Here is a 21890-nt window from a genome sequence, read left to right as displayed (position 1 = left end):
ATCTAACACATTTGATTGTGCGATTTCTAATAAATTAATATTGAGAATATCAAGTGTTTTAAAATCAAGCTCGATTATAACTTTTGGAAGAAATTCTAATGATTCATCCGAATTCAGCATGTAATTTTACTTAATTAACAGTGTTATTAATATAAATAACAATATTTCTATTGAATTAGGATCTACATTTTGTTATTGAAAAACTGTTATTCGATATACTGATATTAAAATCCCTAGTAGTAGCACTTTATTGACATAAAAAGCAGTTCATGTTGAAAAAATATATTAAATTTTTGACTTTGCAGTTAAGAACAGATTTTCATATTTTTCTATTGGTAGGAGGGTGGGAGGCGAAATTTTTCCTTTCAGTGGTAATTTAAAAAAATTCAATTCATTAAGATATAATTTCATTATATAACATTCATTTTTCTGGCCAAATTCAAATTCCTCGTGAAAAACAAAAAAATCAGCAGTAGAAACGTTTAGGTATGTAGCGTTCATATTAAAATAATGTTTCGAATTACAATCGAATCGAATGAAGCATTGCAAATTGAATTTTGATCAATAGGAGAGCGCAAAAAACAATTATCCCTTCTCAAAAGTCAAAAATGCACGCCAAAAGCAATAAATCATGCCGTCGCTCGGTAACGAGCGTTCCCACTGCGATGGCGCCGGCACGATATTATTGCTTTTGACGTGGATTTTTGACTTTTGAGAAGTGATAATTGTTTTTGCGCCCTCCTATTGACCAAAATTCGGTTTGAATACACTTTGATTAATTTATCATATCATAAATCCGTAGTGATATCAGTAACGATAGCTATCATATTTTTAAAATAGTGCAATATTGAGGTACAGACAAACTATGCAGAAATATGCGAGATGCGTCTGTCTGTACTTTTTCTTCTGCCTATTTTCATATGAGAGATGAGCTTGGTTTGTATTTTTGTTATAAAAATATGTGGGGGTTCTTGTTCTTGAAACTCGCGCCATAATTACCGTAACCACGATATAATAAGGATGAACTTAACAATAGAGTATAAAGGAAGGAATTACACAAAAGCCCTCGTTACGTCCAGAAAAAAAGTATTTCAAATAAATAACACGTAATTACTCTCCGATGCATTGAAAAAATATTTCTTTGTTGCGAAACGGGCATAGAAAACAATATATCATCTGACGAGAAAAAGCATCATAAAGTTACAATATTACCATTGCACCATTCGACCTCACAAGGATTTTTTTCGCTTTCTAGAGGCGTAGACATATTTAGTAACAATTTGCTGGATTGTTGTGATTCGTTAGCAAGCTTTGCAACCCTTGATACTTAAGGCTGGTCTCCAATGTGGAGAGATCAGAGACGGCTCGAGCCGCAGCAGAGAGGAACGAACCTCTACTACACCGTCGCTGCCACAACTACAAGATCTCTGAGGACCATCCACTGTACCTCACTCCTCCGCTAGCTTCTCCACCACCGCTCGGAGAATAACTTGCCCTATATAGTTTTTCGCAATATATGTAATATATTATAATAAATTATTACTAGATTCCAACGGCGTCTATCCGGCTACGAAATCACACCCTTAAGGGTTAGAAACCTTAAAAATATAATTAGTTTTAAAACTTTCATCACGTTAGAACTGTAAATAGACGTTTCGCAACTGACATATTGAGTTTCATAAACATTTTTGAACAGTATATAATTTCACTAGCGTCCATCAGTTAGTAGAAATATATATCTACTGGTGAAACACTATTTGGGCTTCAATAGTGACAATAGTACTTTACTAAAAAATACATATTCACTGTAACATTTATACGTCGTATGTAAATAAGTAATGATAAGTATGTAAATGCATATAATACTACATATGGAAAAGTAAAAAATTATATAATTTTACTAGAACCTACCAGATAAATTATATTCTGATTTAGAACCAGGGACGTGATTTTTTATAGAATATCTACACATACATACACTAATCACTCGTTCATAAACTTTGTTTAACCTTTCCAGTCTTTCATCATTTTTTGTCATTTTCTCTTTCTACTTGCAGCCTCTCTCCTATTCCTGACCTCTAATGTTTAAAGGTCGCTGAGACAGACGTCCAACTACCGTAGTCTCGCTCTGGCACTCAAGATATGGAGTGGCATATCTACCTCGTCTATGGGCTGAGTTTGCCTCAACTATCTCGGTCTTGTGATTTTATTAATACACTTTGTTACATGGATAGATTTGTAGCTCATAGTTGTATTGGATTTTATCATAAATAAATTTTCATCTAGGATCAAAGATAAATATTTTAATACTATAAAAACCCTAAATAAATCAGTTAAATTACTAAAGTTTGTCAACCATTGTTTACAGCAATAAAAATGTTTGCAACATTAAATCCACTCTCATTCTATGGTGCGTGAAAGTGGATTTTGTTAACACCGCGATTTGATCCACTAAATTTATTACCGATACAGCAAACTTTTATCGGGGCACTCTTTTTTATACAATAATCTAGATGCGATTACGCTGATGCAAGAAATAACGTTTGCTTGACATCGGGAATTATGTAACTCCATTTATACGATTTATGAACTTACACCCCTTCACGGCAGCGACGGTGATATATGGAGGTAGAATAAGAAAAATTGTTAGATTTTTAACGGTGATGAAAAAAGTACTGTAGGCGAAAGAAAGAGAAAAATATTAAAACGCACAACTCAAGTTTGGAAAAAGTGGTAATGGAATAGAATATACGACGAGTGGATCACTTAATGGGATTTTAATATTATATTTTTCTTAGAGCTGCTTTCTGAATGCCTAATATTATGTAGTATTTTAATATGTTTGATTCACAAATCGTGTGGCGAATGACTGAATAATTATTCTCGACTCTCGTCTGATGGGAGCTTTCGGAAACTATCTTGAAAGTTTAAGGAAGAACTCTAGTTCTCGGTAACTCGACATACATAGATATATTTTAGGAACTTTACCGTGTAAACAAATATGAATGTTAATACTAAAACAATAAATTACTAAGTATGGTTATATATAAATGTTTTATCACCACATGAAGTTTTAACTAGGAATTAATTACAATGAAAACACACCTTGTAATTTCTTGTTCACGAGCCACATTGTGCTAATTGCAATTTTAACAACAAAATAAACACAAGAGTATTGTAATATTTGACAAATTTAATTTAGAAACAACATTTCACGGCAATTATTATGCCGTCGTATCGTAGTTTTCCCTATTGTTACAGCTCGCTACAATTTCATACGCGATTATCGTGTCACGTGCTGTTTCACTAGAACCTCTGGTTGTCTGCGGTAGACTGTTTCACCGTTTCCTTAAATTGTTAGATAATGCACCGAGTTTGTTCCCCAGACGCCACTGACTTGTTTTTAGAATTTAAAGTGGTTTTATTCGTGCAAACAAGCCCCTAAGTACTCACGAAAAGTATGTGTGCTCAACCTTGAACGACTGAACACGAATAGTTCATTTTTTAATGGAATCGATAGTTTATTATAAAAATTTAAGAAGCACGCGAACGATAAATATCAGTACTAAAAACTTTAGACAAAAAGTTTTATAATTATACAGAGTGGTCCAATCCTCTATTATTTTGAATATAAATATATTTTTTTATTACTCAGTGATTTTTTAAATCCACTTTAAAGTAAAAAAATTGAAAATGTCATTATAGCCCTACTATTCTGACACTGATATAAAAATCTCACTTCACCAAATAGCAAATAATCATAAAAAACTGTGATATATCGTCTCCAAAAGCAGCACTGCGAAATGACATTTTGTTTACAAACTTGTCAGAAAAGCTGAACGTTATTATATTGAAAAAGCAATTCTTCAATGAAGATAAGAAAATAAAATAAATCTACAGGGTCTTAATGTATCTTTATTTTAATTAAAAAAATAAACCATACTGTTAATGGAAATAATGAAGTAAGCTAATTTATATTTACTTTGATATGATAAATATATAATAAACACAGTCCCTAGAAAACTATTGTTTCATATAAAGTAGCTGATTTTTGTAGTGAGTTATAAAACCTTATATATTTTTAAACTGAAATTTATTAATCAAATTTACAGAACGATTAAAAAATGAATGAACTCCTTGTTTGTAAGAATCTTAATTTTTAGAGGTTCTGGAGTCGTAATAAAAATAGCAAACAAATTTACCATTTATGTGGAATAACGTCGATATTTAATGCATAAACATATTTATTGATATATTTAACACATTAATTGTAATGTACTAAAAAATATATTACATACATAAATAAAAGCACGTTACATCCCAGTTACAAAGTATTAAATGAGGATGGTTAAAATACGTTAATGTATATGCAAATTTATTTTTCATAATAGGGCCATGTTTAATTACTCGTGCAATGTTAAAATTTGAGATTTTTTACTCACAGATTGCCCTTTTCTTAAGAACATTTTTTATAAAGTACACTAATGAGCTGTCGTTTTATAATAAATAATAAAGCTTCTGTATTGATATTTGCTTCAATATTAAAGGCATTTTTAATTAGGTAAATTATTTATTTAATAGTATATTTCTGAAATTCGATTATAAAATACACTCCTAAAGAAAAATAAAATAAGAAATAATACTGTTATATATTTAATTGGACTTATATGTACGGCTCGATTCAATTGCTCACCACGATATTTAGAGTGAGTTATTAAAAATCTAGGAAAATATTATCAGTGATGATTAAGTAAGTGAAACTCCAAGATGGAACTTTCGGGTCGTTAATGCAAAGGTAGATGACAATAGCAGTTTTTAAACTGGTGGACTCATTGACTTACGCACAAAATGATGCTAATGTGTTACCAGGTTGGAGGTCTGTGAAATTACGCATTGTGGTATGGAGTATATTCTTATTATTAATTAATCCTTTTGTCAAAACGAGTTACTATACCCTTTTATTTATATTTGATTTTTTATTTAGTAAATCTAATCAAATTTCATAATTACAACATAGCTTATTTTACATGACATTCGCTACTTGATTCTATATATTGAAAATTTTGAAAATCAGGTAGTGTTTAATAGAGGAGTGGTATAAGTCAGTGACTATTGTCTAAAATACCTATGCTAGAATTACATATTAAATTATATAGTTTCTGGGAAATAGTATTATATAATTATAATTAAAATTAAGTAATATCTCGTTGGTTGATTAATCAAGAGATGCAATTGGCTCACTAACATCCGCATATGTGGTCCATCAGAGCTGATTCGAATCAAGAGTATACAAGATCTGACACTTTGTCACATTCGAGACGGCAGACAACCAGACAAGTTCAGTCAGCAGACATCCGAGGCAAAACGTGAGAGATCTGCATTCTCACGAGAACTGTCAGTGAGACATCAGCGGATCGTCCGAAGGACTCATCACCTCTCCACCAGCACTCAGCCTACGAAATAGAGCTCGCCTTTATATCTTTACGTTGGTAAATTGTACATAATACAAATAAACTGTTTCCAGCAAAGTCACACCCCTTCGGTATCAATACTCTAAAAAATAAGCTCAATAAAATAATTTGTTCGTCGCGAATATCATATAAAATGAGCTATGCTGTAAGCATGAAATTCAATCTTATTCACAAAATAAGAGACTAATATATTATTGCTAAAATTTATGATAGTAATAATAAATATCTAGTTATTTTATTTAGTCTAAAATCAATATTTATATTTTTACAGAAACTATAAGATTTTTTGTATTTAGGTAGGCACATCTGTGTTTTTGTTATCTCAAACATATTGTAAGCATAAGATGAACACAAGAACACAGAAATTCTAAATAAGTCTTAACTGTGGTTATTTTAAAAATTTTAAAAACATACTGGTATTTAATATTTTATCTCAAAAATAGCGTATTACTAATATTGAAAGTAATTTATTCCAGTATTAAATACATACTTCTGGTCCTTTAAGCTGTAGAATAAGTCAATTTTATGGATATCTCTACAATCTCGCACAATTTTTTTTATAATATTTTTTCTGATTAATGTTGCCTGAAATGCCTCATCATTAAAACAATAAAGCGAAAAATTAATTTTATTATTAAAAAATGTGAAAAAAATAATATTTCTATTATTTATTAAAGCGATTTAAGGAACGGCATAGGTTTACTTCCTACTTTTCATCAAAATTATTTATTTACTTAAAGAAACCATTGCATACAAAGGCGGGTTAGTATAGGTTTTAAATTATAAAACGTCAAAATGGGTTATCCGTTCGATGGCCCGTTTTAATTATCCCAAAGGCCCAGAAGGGCGGAAGCGTCAGTCCTTTGGGGCACTTCCCTTATTAATTCCCAGCTCGTATTTACATACATGCAAACGCGGCTTCATAATTTGGTACATAGCCAGGCCGAATTTACAACATGCCAACAAAGCGAATTCCAAAATTGTCATTATTATTCTTATCAAGTGTCAAAATAAATTACGTAACTCTATGGTATGGTATTATATGCATCAGTTTTAAGGTTGATTTATGCTGCGACTTTGCCATTTTTTATATATATACTGTTATATTTTTGATCATGGTATCAACATATAGTTGCGGTCTAGTTAGACCTAAAGGGGACTTAAACTTCAAGTTGACAGTGCAATACGCTAAGCACTGAGTCCTGTTATTATAACGACGAATAAAAATAATTCTGCGACTCTTCGCAAAAATTGGTTATTCCATTAGTAGCGCACTTTTCTTATCACATTCCTCGTGATCCGCCGTTATTTGCTTCCTGCCGTTCATAATAAGCTTTTGTATTGGGCTTTGTTGCTGCGAATCCCCTTATTTTCAAATTAAAGCTTACATTTTTCATTTTAATACTACTGAAAATATTCGCTGGAACTTTAATAAATTAAAAATGCAACGCGCGTTACTCGCTCACTAGCTAGCTTTGTTACTGTGCCGTATAGATAGCTATGTATAATAAATATAACGGGAAAGTGTTGTATGTGCTTTATCGTAATACGTGCATATGTCCGGTCGGAAAATTAATTTTTGCGCTAGGAAAGTGTGCATGGTTGATAATTAATTGATGAACATATTGTGTGAAAAAAGCGCGAGAATTGCGCAACGATTCATTTGTGACAATGGAATTGGAAAACATTGCCATTTTGCAAAGGTAATTGAAATATAAATTGTAAATAAAGCTGTATTTATATATTTTTTGAATGAAAACTAATTATCGCTTTCCTTTATGTTCAATGTTTCAATGAAATTGTATATGAACTACGTAGAATGATAATAATTATTATTTATTAATACATTTTATATCTATACTATGTATAATAGATACTGTATTTTGAAATAATACCGTCTAAATATAACGAGGTATTTTAAAAACGGCCTTTTTCAAGAAAAGCAGAACGTTTTCCCAGACATTATAGATTTAGATAAAATAACAACATAATTAAAACATATGTTATTTTTTGTACATTATGGCCATAATTGTGCAATCTTACATATATTATAAATAATAAAACTGTTGATATTAACACCTAATTATTTTATATAATACAGAAAAATAAGTAAGCGAAACAAAAACATGGAGAATAAGAAGCGCAAAATGCAATAAAAAATTTAAGAACCTACAATGAAAAAGATATATTTGATTGCTTGAAAAATTGTTTTTCATTGAAACTTAAGGGTGCTTTGAACATATCTGTTTTATAATAATATCTATTACAAAATACATAATAGAATTTTAAAAGTGCTTTAGAGACTATCACCAACCACACGAATGGTAGTTTCTAATGGATGGTTGTATGCTACAATTACCGATTAAAATGATATGGAATTACTATAAAAAATGCATTAATACTCTACTGAATGTGATAATAACAATCATAAAAAATAAATACTAGTTTTGTATTATGTTCTTAATAATTTTCAATAATTTTAAAGACATTAGTTTATATCTTTTTAATAGCTACAAATATTGATATTGAATAATAATGATTTATTGAATAATGCCGGCAGAAAAAAATCATGGCGTTTATCAAAAAACGAATGCACTATTGACTGCACGTGGTTCATCCATAATATTTTTAAAAATCGCTCTTTAATGCTGAAAAATGATTGTTTAAAAGTAGAGATTTTGACTTCTATTCAATACAATAAATATTTTTCTGTATTAATGTTTACCAGTGATGTTATAAATACATATAGTTCTGCTCAATTGTGTAAAATACTGAAAGCTAAAAAATATATAATTATATACTGTATTTAACTAGTTCAGAGTCCATTGAAAAATTAATTTGGAACGTTCTTAGCATTAAAACTTGTTATTAAAATATATACAATAGATATTTTAGCGTAGAACTAAAATATTGGTTGTGAAACATTTTTTTTACCAAAATTAGAATTTATTTTTTCTTTACAGTTTTAATGTATGCTTTTATTGAATTTAATTATTTAAGTAATAAAATAATTTTTATTACTCTTGAAATAAAATATTTCAATTAAATGTACATATGTATTATATGTATTTCCGGGGACCCGACAAAGCCGCGCCGGACAATCCCGCGCCGACTAAGCCGCCCCGACATAGCCGCGCAAGACAATCCCGCGCAATACAACCCCGACATTGCCGCGACGATAAAGCTGCGCCGACATTGCCGCGAAAATCAAAATTATAAAATTGAATAAAATGAAAGAAAACGATTTTTTTAATTCTAATTATTTTGTTTTGTGGACAGCTCTATCACTAGTGATTCGCTTTTTGAACAGTTAGTCATAGATTGGATGATGCTGGACAGTTACAAAATATACCGAAATGAAAATAAATCAATACAATATCATTAAAAAAAGGTTAGGTTGTTTGGTTCTACAGTGAAAGTCGGCGCGAGCGGTAGCGAGACGCCCCTTTTTCCTATATATATTTGTAATTATTAATAAATAAAAACCATGTTATAAAATTAATTTTGTTTTGACTTTGCGCGGCTATGTCGGCGCGGCTTAGTCGGCGCGGGATTGCCATATTTTCATTTTCTCGATTTTGTCCAAAATTTAAAATGCTTGTATTTGATAGTAATTTTAATTGATTTTAGACAGTTATGTAACATATAGTTTGTATTATATAATTTTTTAAACTAGATGGTTAATTATATTCTGACCGAATGGTATTTAAAAAAATGACAATAATATGCGTTGCTAGAGAATAATCGGATTATTAATTTTACGGAGCCATTTAATAATGCATAACCATTATTAAATGGCTTTGTGAAAATCGAGCTTACAATACAATTTAAAATCACATATAATCCTTCCAATAGTATCATGATTTACAATTTTTAATTGTAAGGTTTTCGTCGGTTGTTAATTAAAAACTGAAATTAAGTCTGTAAATCAGTTACATTTTTTTAAAATAATTTTTAACTATTATTGCAACTTACAATCAAAATATGTCATTTTGCATCGCACAATAAATAGTACTATGTTCTATCAAACACATTGACAATTTTTGGGTAAAATAATATGTAGGTATGTAGGCCAGCATTGCAAATAAAATTAAAAGTCATAATTAAAATTCAGCATTTAACCGCTCTTCACTTATCTTTTACGTCCTATAAACCTCATTTGCTGCCATAATCTCCGAGATGAATCCGCGAAGACAGTGACCGCAGACGAGGTCGAAATGTCGGTGGTTTGCCTTACGGTATGCCACGACACGACCGGGATGGGGAAAAAATCCAACGAGCATTCTTTTATGTGTACGTTTTTACGTTTGCCTCTCTCAGCGTAGTGGGTGGTGTAGGGTGGCGGTGAAAAAAGCCTAATGTGTTTTTCTTCATTCTTTCGGATTCGCAAACAGAAAATAAAAACTGGGAAGTGCGGAGCGGCGGTGCAAAACACCCGTTCGGGGCGTTTAAAGAAAATTGTCACCGTCGAAATTCCAATATTCCAATGTTTATTTTACGGTTAGGAAAACAACATCAAAATATGATGGGGTGGTAAACGTAAAAGTTTAGAGACTCGTGTCGGAAGTAAATCTAAATTCGACGCAATAATATATTATACAAAATATTGATTATCTTGTATTTGAAGGCGGATAATTTTTCAGGCTAAAAATATTATTATTACAAGAAAAAAGTTTTATAAATATATATTTTTATCTACAAAGGAAAATAAAAGAAAGCCAGAAATAATTCATTGTCAATTAATTAAGTTTATAAAGCAAGCCTATATTTATTATTCTATATTTATATGTGTTCTATATGTTCCTAATTAAAATATATATATTAAATTTAATTTGCTAGCCAATTACGATTAAAGACAAAGCAAATCTGTTTTTTTTTTATTTTTGGCTAAAAATAAACTGAAACTACTTTATAAATATGAGTTCGCTAATATAAAATAATACTAATACATCTATGTAATAAGTTGTAATATTTGTTGTGTCGCGTTTTTGTGTGACTACTAACTTTAAACACAAAAATATGGCGAAACGATTCGCAAGTTTGTGCTTCTGATTTTGATGTCAAAGATGCATCTCGCGCTGGACTACTATGAAGAAATCAAGACTATGATTGAAAGTGAGCGCTATCTAGTTGGGTAGCTTAATATTTGGGTGCCCCATCAAGTAAATAATACAAATTCTGCAGATGAAATTTTTGCTTGCGATATTATTACGCTATTTAAATACAAAAAGGGGTAGTTTCTGCAAACAAAAGCTTACTTAATCAACGTAAAATATCATGGACAATGAAGGTGATGGAATTGGAAGAATATAATGTAAAATGAGCTATTGCCACTAAACTTAACTATTGATTCCACTAAGTACTTACAACTGACTAAACTGCAAGAAGCAATCAATAGGATGAGGTCGGAGTCAATAATAAAAGCATTGCCAGAATCATGTTTATTTTCAGACTTAACAACTTATTTAGAGTTCTTTTATAATTGTAAATTGACTAGATGCTGGATTAATCAACTGGATTAGCCCCAAGAATTTTTTAGAGAGGAATACGCAGGCTACCATAAATATGAAAGAGCCTTATCGATGAAAATGGCACATATGTACGTACAGACTTATGATTATGAAAATAATACATGTTACATATAATAGATTATCAATTACTAAAGTACGTTTTTCATTATAACTATTTAATTTAGTCACATTAATATATTGGCAGACCTATAAAATATTTTTATAGTGTTTTTTTAATTTAACGAACGCTTAGCTATGAGGTGTGTAATGTCTCACCGCGCTTCTATAACTACAATGTTATATTTTCTCGCTTACAACTTATCTGAATATTTTTATAATTGATTTAATACTTTCTTGAACAAAAATACCACATATCGGCAGCTGAAGAATTTGTGCCACACAACCATTGACAGTGAAGTATGTTAGGTCAATATCTTGTATTTGAAGGTGAATTTTCGACTTTCAAGTTTATAGGTAAAATAAATTGATTAATTTAACGGGTACGTAACATCATCTAAGTGCCGGAAAAAATATTAATATTGGCAATTGTCAGTATTAAAAAAATAGTTTTACTATCAGTCGTTTTATTGTTAGTTGAAAAGAATTAATCTCATGCAACTATAATTAAATAACAAAAAAGAATACATTTTAATAATAAGAAGGAACGTGAAAGTCGGTGACCTTGGTTTGAATCGTATATGGACCCTAGAGTATTTCATTTATGTGTCTGATATTATATAATTATAATTTTGACTGATCATCACAGATTAGGATTTCTAGGACTTTTCTAATCAAATAAAATAGAGCTAGACTGTGCATAATGACATCCACTGATTTAAAACTGTAATAGATTGTTTTTAATATGTGTGTTATCAGTGAAATTTTACTAACTGTGAATCAAGAAATTGAAATACCACTTTATGGCTCAATATCAGTATAACTGTATTTGATTACAAACGTATTTTAACATGATTAGAAATTAATAGAATTGCGACGTTACACTGTTCGACAAAATACTAGATACAATAATCAAGATAAACTCAACTAATGCAAGTTACAAAAACGTTAGGTCAACTTGGGTTTGGTTATATTTTGGTTTGAACATTATTAAAAAAATATATTTATATGAGAGCAATTATGTAAATGAATATATTTGTATATATTTCTATTAGGAAAAACATAAATTATATACTGGTAAAAATATATTCGCTAAAACGCAAGTGAAAAAATAACAGTAAATAGTATCTAACTATTTACTTTGTGACGTTGAGTGTGTTAATCAGGCGCGTACGGTGAGATACTTTTCTTTTCGCTTGCTCGCGTGTTAAGTGACGAGAGTGAGTGAGAGATAAGGGCGTGCGGAACGCGCGCCCTTATCTCTCACTCACTCTCGTCACTTAACACGCGAGCGAGCGAAAGGAAAAGTTTCTCACCGTACGCGCCTGGTGTTAACCCCACTGTCACGCATTGAGATAACTAACGCCTGTCACGCTGTTACGAAAGATTTACAATAAATCAATAAATGAAGCCTGTCATATATGAATATTTCGTCATTTAAATATATTCGATAGTGTTACTCTAAAATATAAATGGTAATTTACAATATTAAAATATATGCTTTTTAAGAAGTTTGCTACATATTCGCATTATTTTTATATATTACGTTGTATTGGGAAGCGAGCCAAAGTAATAAAACTTTACACCTTTTTCTGGAAATATTATACAGTTATCTACCTTATATTGCATCGTATTAAAGTTCAAAATTATATTTACAGCACATTATTAATTTTATATTGAAAAAATCATCATCGATCTTAAGCTTTTATTTATAGTTTTAAATGCTAATGCTACAAACGAAGCTCTTTAAAAACTACGAAATGCAATTAAACGGACATGTTCTTTCATTCCTGAGTTAACACATCGAAAGTTTCTTAGCCCATTCATTTATCACAATCACAAGCCACTATAAAGTACTTTTCTGTTGCCACCCTTAACGAATAAGTATAAAAAGACATTTTAATTAAAACACGGCTTTCCCATTCCATAAAACCATAGCTAAAACATACAAAGGGCAATTATGTAAATGATGTTTATTTTTCAAGGTGTACACAAGAAACTGCAAGCGTACCGAGCGAAACTTTTCGAGCGCACCTTTTTATGTTATATTTGCACACCCTAAATAAAAGTTATTTATATATATATACACATATATATATATACGTATGTATATTATAATATATATTTATTTATTATAATACGGATGAATATTTTGCGAAGAAGAGTGAAATTCATTAACGAAGCGACACGATGGTTTTATCCGTCTTTTGTTGGACTTTGTGTCTTCAGCGCCATTTTTTCCCCCAGTCCTTCAAGCCAAGAAATAATTGCTGCTCGGTGACAGTGAAAATACTGCTGATTAATCTCCATGAGAGAGGGCGGATCCGTTGTGACAAATTTATAATTAAACTGGACAATGCAAATAATTTTCTATTCTATAATAAATACGTGAGTCACACGCAACGTACGAAAAACTGAAATCCATACAAAAGTATAATTATTCGGATTAATATATAAGGCGATTAATTATACAATTACAGTTATTAATAACTAAAAGTCAGCAACAGATATGTTTAATGTAATAATACTATGATTCTATATCAATAGTAGTTAAGGCAAGTGGGCTAGTGTGAAACTATTTTTTTTTTCTTGGTGGGATTTTTTATTTTTATTGAATGGTGGCAAAACGTTTTCCTTTTAGCACGTTTTTTTTTAGAAGTCGCATGATGCTAAATTTGGAGAGTAATGTGAATGTGGACAAAGAAGAATATTTTTTTCGGGCAAAGATTTGCGGTTTAGAAGCGAGGTGTGGCAGGAAGCCATTGACCCATTTTTATTGTCTCTTTCTCCGTACATCGTTTCGAAAACGTTGCAGTACACCCTTATTATATTCAAAGCTTACAGTGGTTTCCCTTGGAACGAACTTTGATCGCACTATGCCATCACAATTTAAAAAAAAGTTGAGGTTCGATTTTGACTGACGTGTCTTTTTAGGGCGAGGAGAGCCACTCGTTTTCTATTGGAAACTCTGCATTTTCGTCTTACAGTCATAGCTATACATTCAACTTTCATCTCCAATTTTAATTTTGACCATGAAGGCCGGATCTGCATCAAGATGATCCTTCCATTCCGTGCAAACTGACACACGATTTTCTTTCTGTTCGTCAGCCAAAAGTTTTGGAACAAATTACACACTCACTCGTCTCATATACAAATTATCGGTTAAAATACGAGATTCAATTCTTCAGTAAGCTCTTGAATAGTCAATTGCAAAAATTTGAACGAACCGTTTTTGTCTGTTTTTGAGGACAAAAGGCGTCCCGACCGTTACTCGTTTTCAAAAGAGTCATTTCCTCTTTTAAATTGCGCATACCATTTGTAAACAGTCTTCATAGTAACCACATTAAAACGAAACATAATTTTAACGCGTTGTTCGAAACGCACGATGCGCGACAGACACGGCGAACGTGACCTTACTATTTCGGCAAACTTGTACAAACTTGACACTGACTATCTCAACGGATCAGACTTATTACTTCAAATGAATGTAGCGGCAGCAGTTGCTGCTATAAAAATTCATTCACCGTACTTTTTAATCACACCTCGTATATAACATTTTAAAATGCCTTTCGAATTTCGAATTATTTAAGTTTTGCTTATCTTTTATATTTTTTGTTATGGTAAATTTTTATGGTATTTTATTTTTTTTATTTATAATGAATTTAACATAGATTTTTTTAAATCATTCGATATGCAATTATATTGCACTATTTGCTTATAGCATAACACAATACATCATAAATTGCTCGATTTAGCGATTTTTTTTTAAGTAGTATTAGAAATTATATTTTATCAACTACTGCTAATCTACGTTTTATACATGTATAATCTAGATATGAATTAATACAAAGATATCCATGAAGTTATTGTATATTAAATATAATATGCAGAACTCAACTGGTTGATTTTTTCTAATCGCAAGTCTTGTTGTTGCGTATTGACCTCCCCCTGTAAAACTTCTACGATTCTATTTTTGTCTTTTAGCCCATACACAACATTAATTCTAACTGTATGGTTTTAGACCTATATAAATCCTTGGGAGTGAGCCAAATATCTTTACGAATAAATAGGCGGGGTGAGTATCTTACGCACAAGGGTATATAGTGCTTATATGTGGAATTGTATACATGTTTTCCAGCTGATTTTCGGTAACGATTGATGAAAAATGCCCCATTTTTATAAAAGTACATATAACATGATATATATCAGACAACATATACTTTTATTAATTATAAAAAAAAATATATTTTAAATTAAACAATAGGGCAATATACGAAAATCTATGAGGATATATTGTAAAAAAAATATGATTTTATTTTTACACAATCCATTATTAGAGAAAAGTTGCAGCACCGAATGAAGTATTACTATAAAAGTTTTGACAGTATTTCCATTCACGATGCAATATCACAGAAAATATTGTTTTATATATTTTTACATATCATGAATGTAGGGAAATACGAATACATTGAAAAATACTTTCTGGAGTTGTATATCTAACGTAGATTACATTTAAAAAATATATAATCACATATATATATATATATATATAGTTAATTGAACTACACATATATTCACATTTAATTCTCAATTATAATTGCATTTAAAGTATACGCATATGTATATACTCGTATAGCATTAAATAGGAACTGTAGTATACGTTTAACTTTAACGACGCCATAAACCGAAGGATATGTATGCGAGGAAAGTTGATAACTATTCGAAATTTCCATTATGCTCCCGCTTTGTATCGAATTTCATAGCTACAATTATTATCTGGAAAATTCTTGTCTTCGTTAGAAAATACCAAACAAACTATTCGCAACGCTCTTCAAAGCCGCATCTAACGCTCTCAAAAGTTGATGTGCCACTCGATACGGATTCCTACGATTATGGCGGCTCTATGACATATAAATATGAATTTCTAACGCTCAATATATAGATAGTGATAAAATGGATTAATTTTTAAAATTAAAAACCCAATGTAAGAGTTACGTAATATTATATAATTAGGCACAACCATCATTCATAATAGATACTGTTCCGATGACATGCTATAGATTTTTTATCCATAAATAAAGAAAATATTGGCTGAAAGCCAATGAGGCTACGCCTCAAATTATGGAGTAAAATATGATAATTATATACGTTGTTATTATTTATAGTATATTTTCATATAAAAATAACTTATATTGATTCTTATATTGTAAATTAAATCTATTAAAATTTTATTATTTTAATAAGTTTTATTTAGTCTTCATATACTGTATCAGCTAATTGTGTATATATATATATACATATACATAATTTAAATCGATTCTTATTATTGAGAATTACGTTCTAAAATATAGAAAAAGTAATACACGATGAAAAACATAACGAACACTGGTTGTTAAGGAGCGTTTTATATAACAAGAGCCATGTTATCAGTTACGTCATCATTCAAAAGCATGCCGCAATATATCATCAACAATTCAAACGGTAAATCGTTTATACAATTTTAGCGTTGCGATTTTGTAGGTAGCTTTGCAAATAAGGAGTGTTTTTGACAAGGGTAGTCGGAAGTTTATACCGTACTATTCCGAATTCGAGCTTCAGGAAACGCTTAGGCTATTTCTCACTGACTTCCCCAGCGCAATCAATTATAATAATAAATAATTAGCACGCCGGTTTATAGTTTCAGATGCAGAGCTTTTATACATAACGATAACAGTAGTGCGATTCAAACTGTTTACACAAGAATAAACACGCGCGATTGATAAGAAATGGCGACGGTTTCGTAATCTAACACTACGTTGATGTTATATGCTGCGAATGCGTCACGAAGGATTCTGAGAAAATGTGATAGCATACCCTCGTCTCTTACACTCAGATCGTATGTGTATTTCACGAAAAACTACCCTTTGCAAGGGGATGACGTGTTTAACGCACGGGAATTTTCTCACAGTTTCCTAATAAATTTTTCACCTCTATTAGCATAATATAAATATAAATATTGAGGATTCAAGAAAATATTTATTGCAAACAGCACGGAATAAAAGTTATATATACTAGATAAAATTAATCGTATTTTCAGAATTGGTGTCTAGTTGTGTGATTTTTGAAGTAAGTGAGATAAGGTGTATAGTGAATCACTAATTGATAATCATTGAGGACCACAGTGTAAACTCTCAAATTTGCATATTTGGTAATTATCATATTTTACAGCAAGTGTCAAAATCATAAAGAAACAAATGAAAGGTGGAAAATTAAAATCAACCGAATTAAAACAATTATTTTCACAAAACTGCCACCTAAATGAAGAGATTAGTAACGTAAAATGAAAAACAACTGTTAAATAGCTAATCTTATACTTGGACTCTTAGCTTAATTTAAATAAACATATTTTGCAAATTGGTTCCAAAGGGCTTGCCGCCATTGCGGACCTTAGATCGATAATTAATAGAAATAGCGCGCTAACTATAAAATAAGATTTTTTTATCTATCAACAATTAATTAGATCCATTTTAACCTACACCATTTTTTCTATTTAAAAGATATTCAAAATAAAGATATAAAAATAATATATAATACACCTTTTTATACTAATATTAAAAAAAACTGTATATTACCGACAACTAAAGAACAATGTCATTTTCATACCAGCAAATATTATTTATTTATTTTTATAAAATCTTCCGTTGTAACTAGAGTCTCCAATTACTCGAACCATCAACTACTCGAGTATCGAATATTAAAATTTTAAAATACTCGAGTACTCGAGTACTTTCGAGTATTTACCAAATGTACCAAAATAGCTATTATTCAAATTCGTGCACATATAAATAAATTAATAAAATATTTAGTATGTTAATTTTTAACTTCACGAACATACTTTTTAAAAACAATAATGCAAAAAGTGTCTCGAATTTAATATTACTGCTAGCCTTTGGTTTTATTACTCCCGTTATGGAAAAAACCCTTTCTGTTGCTGTTGATGTTGGTCTTATTGTCATTAACGCGTTGGATAAGGCTTCTAATTTATATCTGTTCGCTTTTTATAGATATAAAATTTTTTGAACTCTCTTTTTATGTTCTCTTCTTTCATTCCCTTCTCTGCTTTTCTCTTATTTCCTTCAACTATTGACAAAATAGCATTTTGTAATTCTTCTTGAATAGATTTTTTTTCTTAACAATATACAATATTCTATTCCTTCTGATTATTGCGAAGAATTTAAATCTATATCCTTCGAAGATGTATTTGGGTGAATCCCTTTCACTCTAGAGCTAAACGGTTCGCAAAGAACTGACTTTACTTTAAATGCCTTTAAAACACACAATTGTTTTGATTTATATTTTAAGCTGAGGGATCAGTATAAACAATTTACAACACTTTACGCTACAACTGCATAGTCATAAAACCTAAAAATTTTTTTTGTTGATATTTCATATTGTTCATTGCCATAAATTAGATAAGTCGGGACTGTCGAACAGAAAACACAAAAGAAATTTCTCCTTCGTACCCACTAACATAGCCGACGACCGGAACTATGCAACTATGGAACTATGAAAAAATTATACCTGATAGTAACCGCTCTAACTCGGGACTTCGGGCATAAACGCCAAATAAAAGCAAGACGTTAACCTTCACCGGACCGAGTTCAAATTATTTTTGTTTCTGAAATATTTCAAATTTTTTTAATTTCGAGTATTAATCGAGTAATTTTCAAAATACTCGATTATCAAGTACTTGAAAAATAGACAAGTATACTCGAGTATCGAGTACTCGATTACTCGAATTGGAGACTCTAGTTGTAACCTGACAGGCATAAAACCCAATGCGTTACAACAGGTAAAATCTGTACCAACTGAGTAAGTCACTCAAGAATAACTTTCACCGGATAATTTCAACACACGAGAGACATCTGGACCGAAAAAAGCGTTAAAGACCGAGGAAGCAGCCGCTTCCCACTTCACGTCACATCAGCTACAAAGTCCAAAATCTAGAATTGAATTTGATCTTCAGAGGCGACTGGGTTCTATGAAACGCATAAAAGGCGACGAGCGCGAACTTATTAAGTAAATATCTTTGCTATCTATATACAAATAAATGCGTGACTGCTACTTAGCACACAATCAATAAAAAATAAAACCGGAAAGCAGTTATTATTTTATAGTCAAACAGTTAACGCAATAAAAGTGACTGGTTATAGTTATATCAGTGCAAATATTAAAATAAATATCGTTAAACTTACTCTTCCGTTTAACGACATCTTTAGAATGTGCTAAATTAATAAACGATACAAAAAAGAGAAAAACGACAGAAATGTCACTATATAGCGACTAATATAGTTTTTCTTAGTTATTTTTTCAAGCGACTCAAATCAATACTTGAGGGCAAGCATATAATTTGTCTGCTATTTTAACTATCATTTATAATTAAAGTCTTATAAATAAAGATATACTCCAGAATTAAACAGAAAGGTAGATTTATATATTTAAAACATATATCAGATGGAGTACTTCAAGGTAGTGTGCCGAGAACGGTTTTATATCCCACAATATATATTACTGATGAAAACTGATGGTTATATCAGATAAAAACTTATATACTCTTTTGGAGCTTATGGAAGGTGATTTGCAATTTCTTACTCTTGACCGTTTAGCCAATGTAATGCATCAGGGTGGAAACAGACTTTCTCTATATATTTTTTGTAACTTCTAAGTAACTTTATTTTTTGCTGTCTGATACTGATAAACAGCTATATATTTTGCAACACAGTTACTGGTCCCTTTAACATGGGTACCTGCAAGGCATTGGTTAGACAAAATATTTCTTTATTTAGATTATTATCGAAATCGCATTTTTTTATTATTTATCAGTACGAGAAACCATTGTTATAAGTCAGTTTAATCAGAAAAATGCATGTTATTTAATAAAATACCATAAAAAAAATTACACGATAAGATTGCGTATGACGCAAGTAATATAAGACTCGTTAAGTCTTAATGCGATTGAGAGATATAGATGATTTATTTATAGCAATTAGATGACATTTGTAAGTAAAAATATGCTTACATTCCAAATACTGATACAGAAGTTACAGTTTTTAAAATATTTTACAACTCTTGTCTAACAGCCTATATTCACATACATTTCTGCAAATGATTTTGCGAGTAGTAGATTTTGGATGAAGCCAAACTGAAGTAAGATAAGATTGACAGCCTTTTATAATCAAAGTAATGTGCTTTTATATTACTGTATTACATTTTACACTTTTTTTTATTTTTATTTATTAAAAAAAGCGACGTGCTACATTGTAAGAAATTATTATTTTAACTAAGTAGAGCGCAGAAAAATGACGTATTTTGACAATATTAATTTGAGTGCCTAAATATAGGATTACAGTAACGAAAGCTCATGAAAAATGTCTGCTTTTAGTTGTCAACGACTGAATATGGATATATAAATAATAAAAGATTTATTATTATTCACATAAATGATACAAAACAAAACGTTTTACTGTCTGTAAATACTTTGATATTATGTTTTCATGTTATCTAACATATATAATATAAATCCGTACCTGAATTTAATCTTAAAACATATGTTTTTTTGCTCTCGTAAAATACACTTGAAAAGAAAAGCCTATACCATTTTTTTATTTTATCAGTTATTCATAAAAATATAATATTTTTTCCAAGATGTATTGTTAACGTTTTCAGAAAAAATATTGAAAGTTTGCGTACAAAAATTCAGTACTATATTTAACACGCGTGAATATAGTCGTCATATACCATATTTTATAAAAAAATACGAAATATCGCATAGTTTATGTGTTAACGTTCCGATCCGTCTTTTCCCAAAAGTTTTGACTTCATGAACGTAAAGGAATTCCGATCGGAAACCATATTTTCGCAGCTCAACTATGTACGCTTCAAACACTTGAGAGTTTTTCCGATAGTGTTCGTGCAAAATTATACGACGGAACGTCTGACCAAATAAAATTTGGCAAGTTAGTAGTTTTTGATATTCGCCGCGTAAGGGTTATCGTTTTTTATCTCTCCACGAACGGGTTAACATGATTTAGATTTCCTGTCGGAATTACGCAGAAACCCTGCGAGGGGTTGTTCGTCCCCATTTGACGTCTCAAAGTCTTGAGTGTTTAGGGAGTCTTATTATATGTATATACTGTATTTCGTTTATTATATACAACTGGTTTGGTATTACAGTTGGGTCTGTGTGTAGCGTTTATCATTCGGGCACAAATTGTGATTATTCATGAATAAAACTATATTGCATATTTAAATTAATTTTTTTATTGATATGTTTGTGATTGCATAAGTTAAATGCAATGAATGAAAATAGAATAATCAACCGATAGCAAAGTGGAACGTGGAAAAATGACACGACCTCGCAAAGAAAATCAGGTCAACTCCAATACAGATACATTTATTTAATACAGTTTTAGTATATTTTTAAAATGTATAAAGGGTTGCCATGTTCTGAACGCTTTAACAAAAAAAATCTATATATATTTTTTCATTAGAACTCACAACATTCCAGGATAATTTAGTGGACAATCAAGATTATAAATTAATCTACAACTGTTAATATTTGATTTCATATTTAAAAAAATGCACTGCATATTTCAATCTGAAAGGCAATCAACGTAAATTTGAGAATTTACATTTTAGTTTGCCATTTTATGTGTTCAATTAGCGTTTTAATAATGAATCACATACTAATAATATTATTACATTACTTAAAATAACTACATCAATATTATTTCGATAAAATAATAATACATAC

General features: G+C 30.4%; 2 protein-coding genes across 6 annotated transcripts in view; one reads left to right on the top strand and one right to left on the bottom strand.

Moving 5' to 3' along the window:
* Positions 1–2293, top strand: part of LOC148230892 (uncharacterized) — a 54275-nt gene extending 51982 nt beyond the window's left edge. The window contains exon 9 of the mRNA XM_088193829.1: positions 2058–2293. Coding sequence (XP_088049955.1) covers positions 2058–2075 — 18 coding nt within the window. The 3' untranslated portion in view covers positions 2076–2293. The remainder of the gene's footprint in view (positions 1–2057) is intronic.
* The window catches only part of LOC148230891 (uncharacterized), a 155579-nt gene that overhangs the window by 43411 nt on the left and 90278 nt on the right, over positions 1–21890 (bottom strand). The window lies entirely within an intron of this gene.

Source organism: Plectrocnemia conspersa, unplaced genomic scaffold, assembly GCF_051122295.1.
Source record: "Plectrocnemia conspersa isolate PC_06_02 unplaced genomic scaffold, ASM5112229v1 ptg000010l, whole genome shotgun sequence".
NCBI classification, from domain to species: Eukaryota; Metazoa; Arthropoda; class Insecta; order Trichoptera; family Polycentropodidae; genus Plectrocnemia; species Plectrocnemia conspersa.
This window is presented reverse-complemented; position numbering and strand designations above follow the sequence as displayed.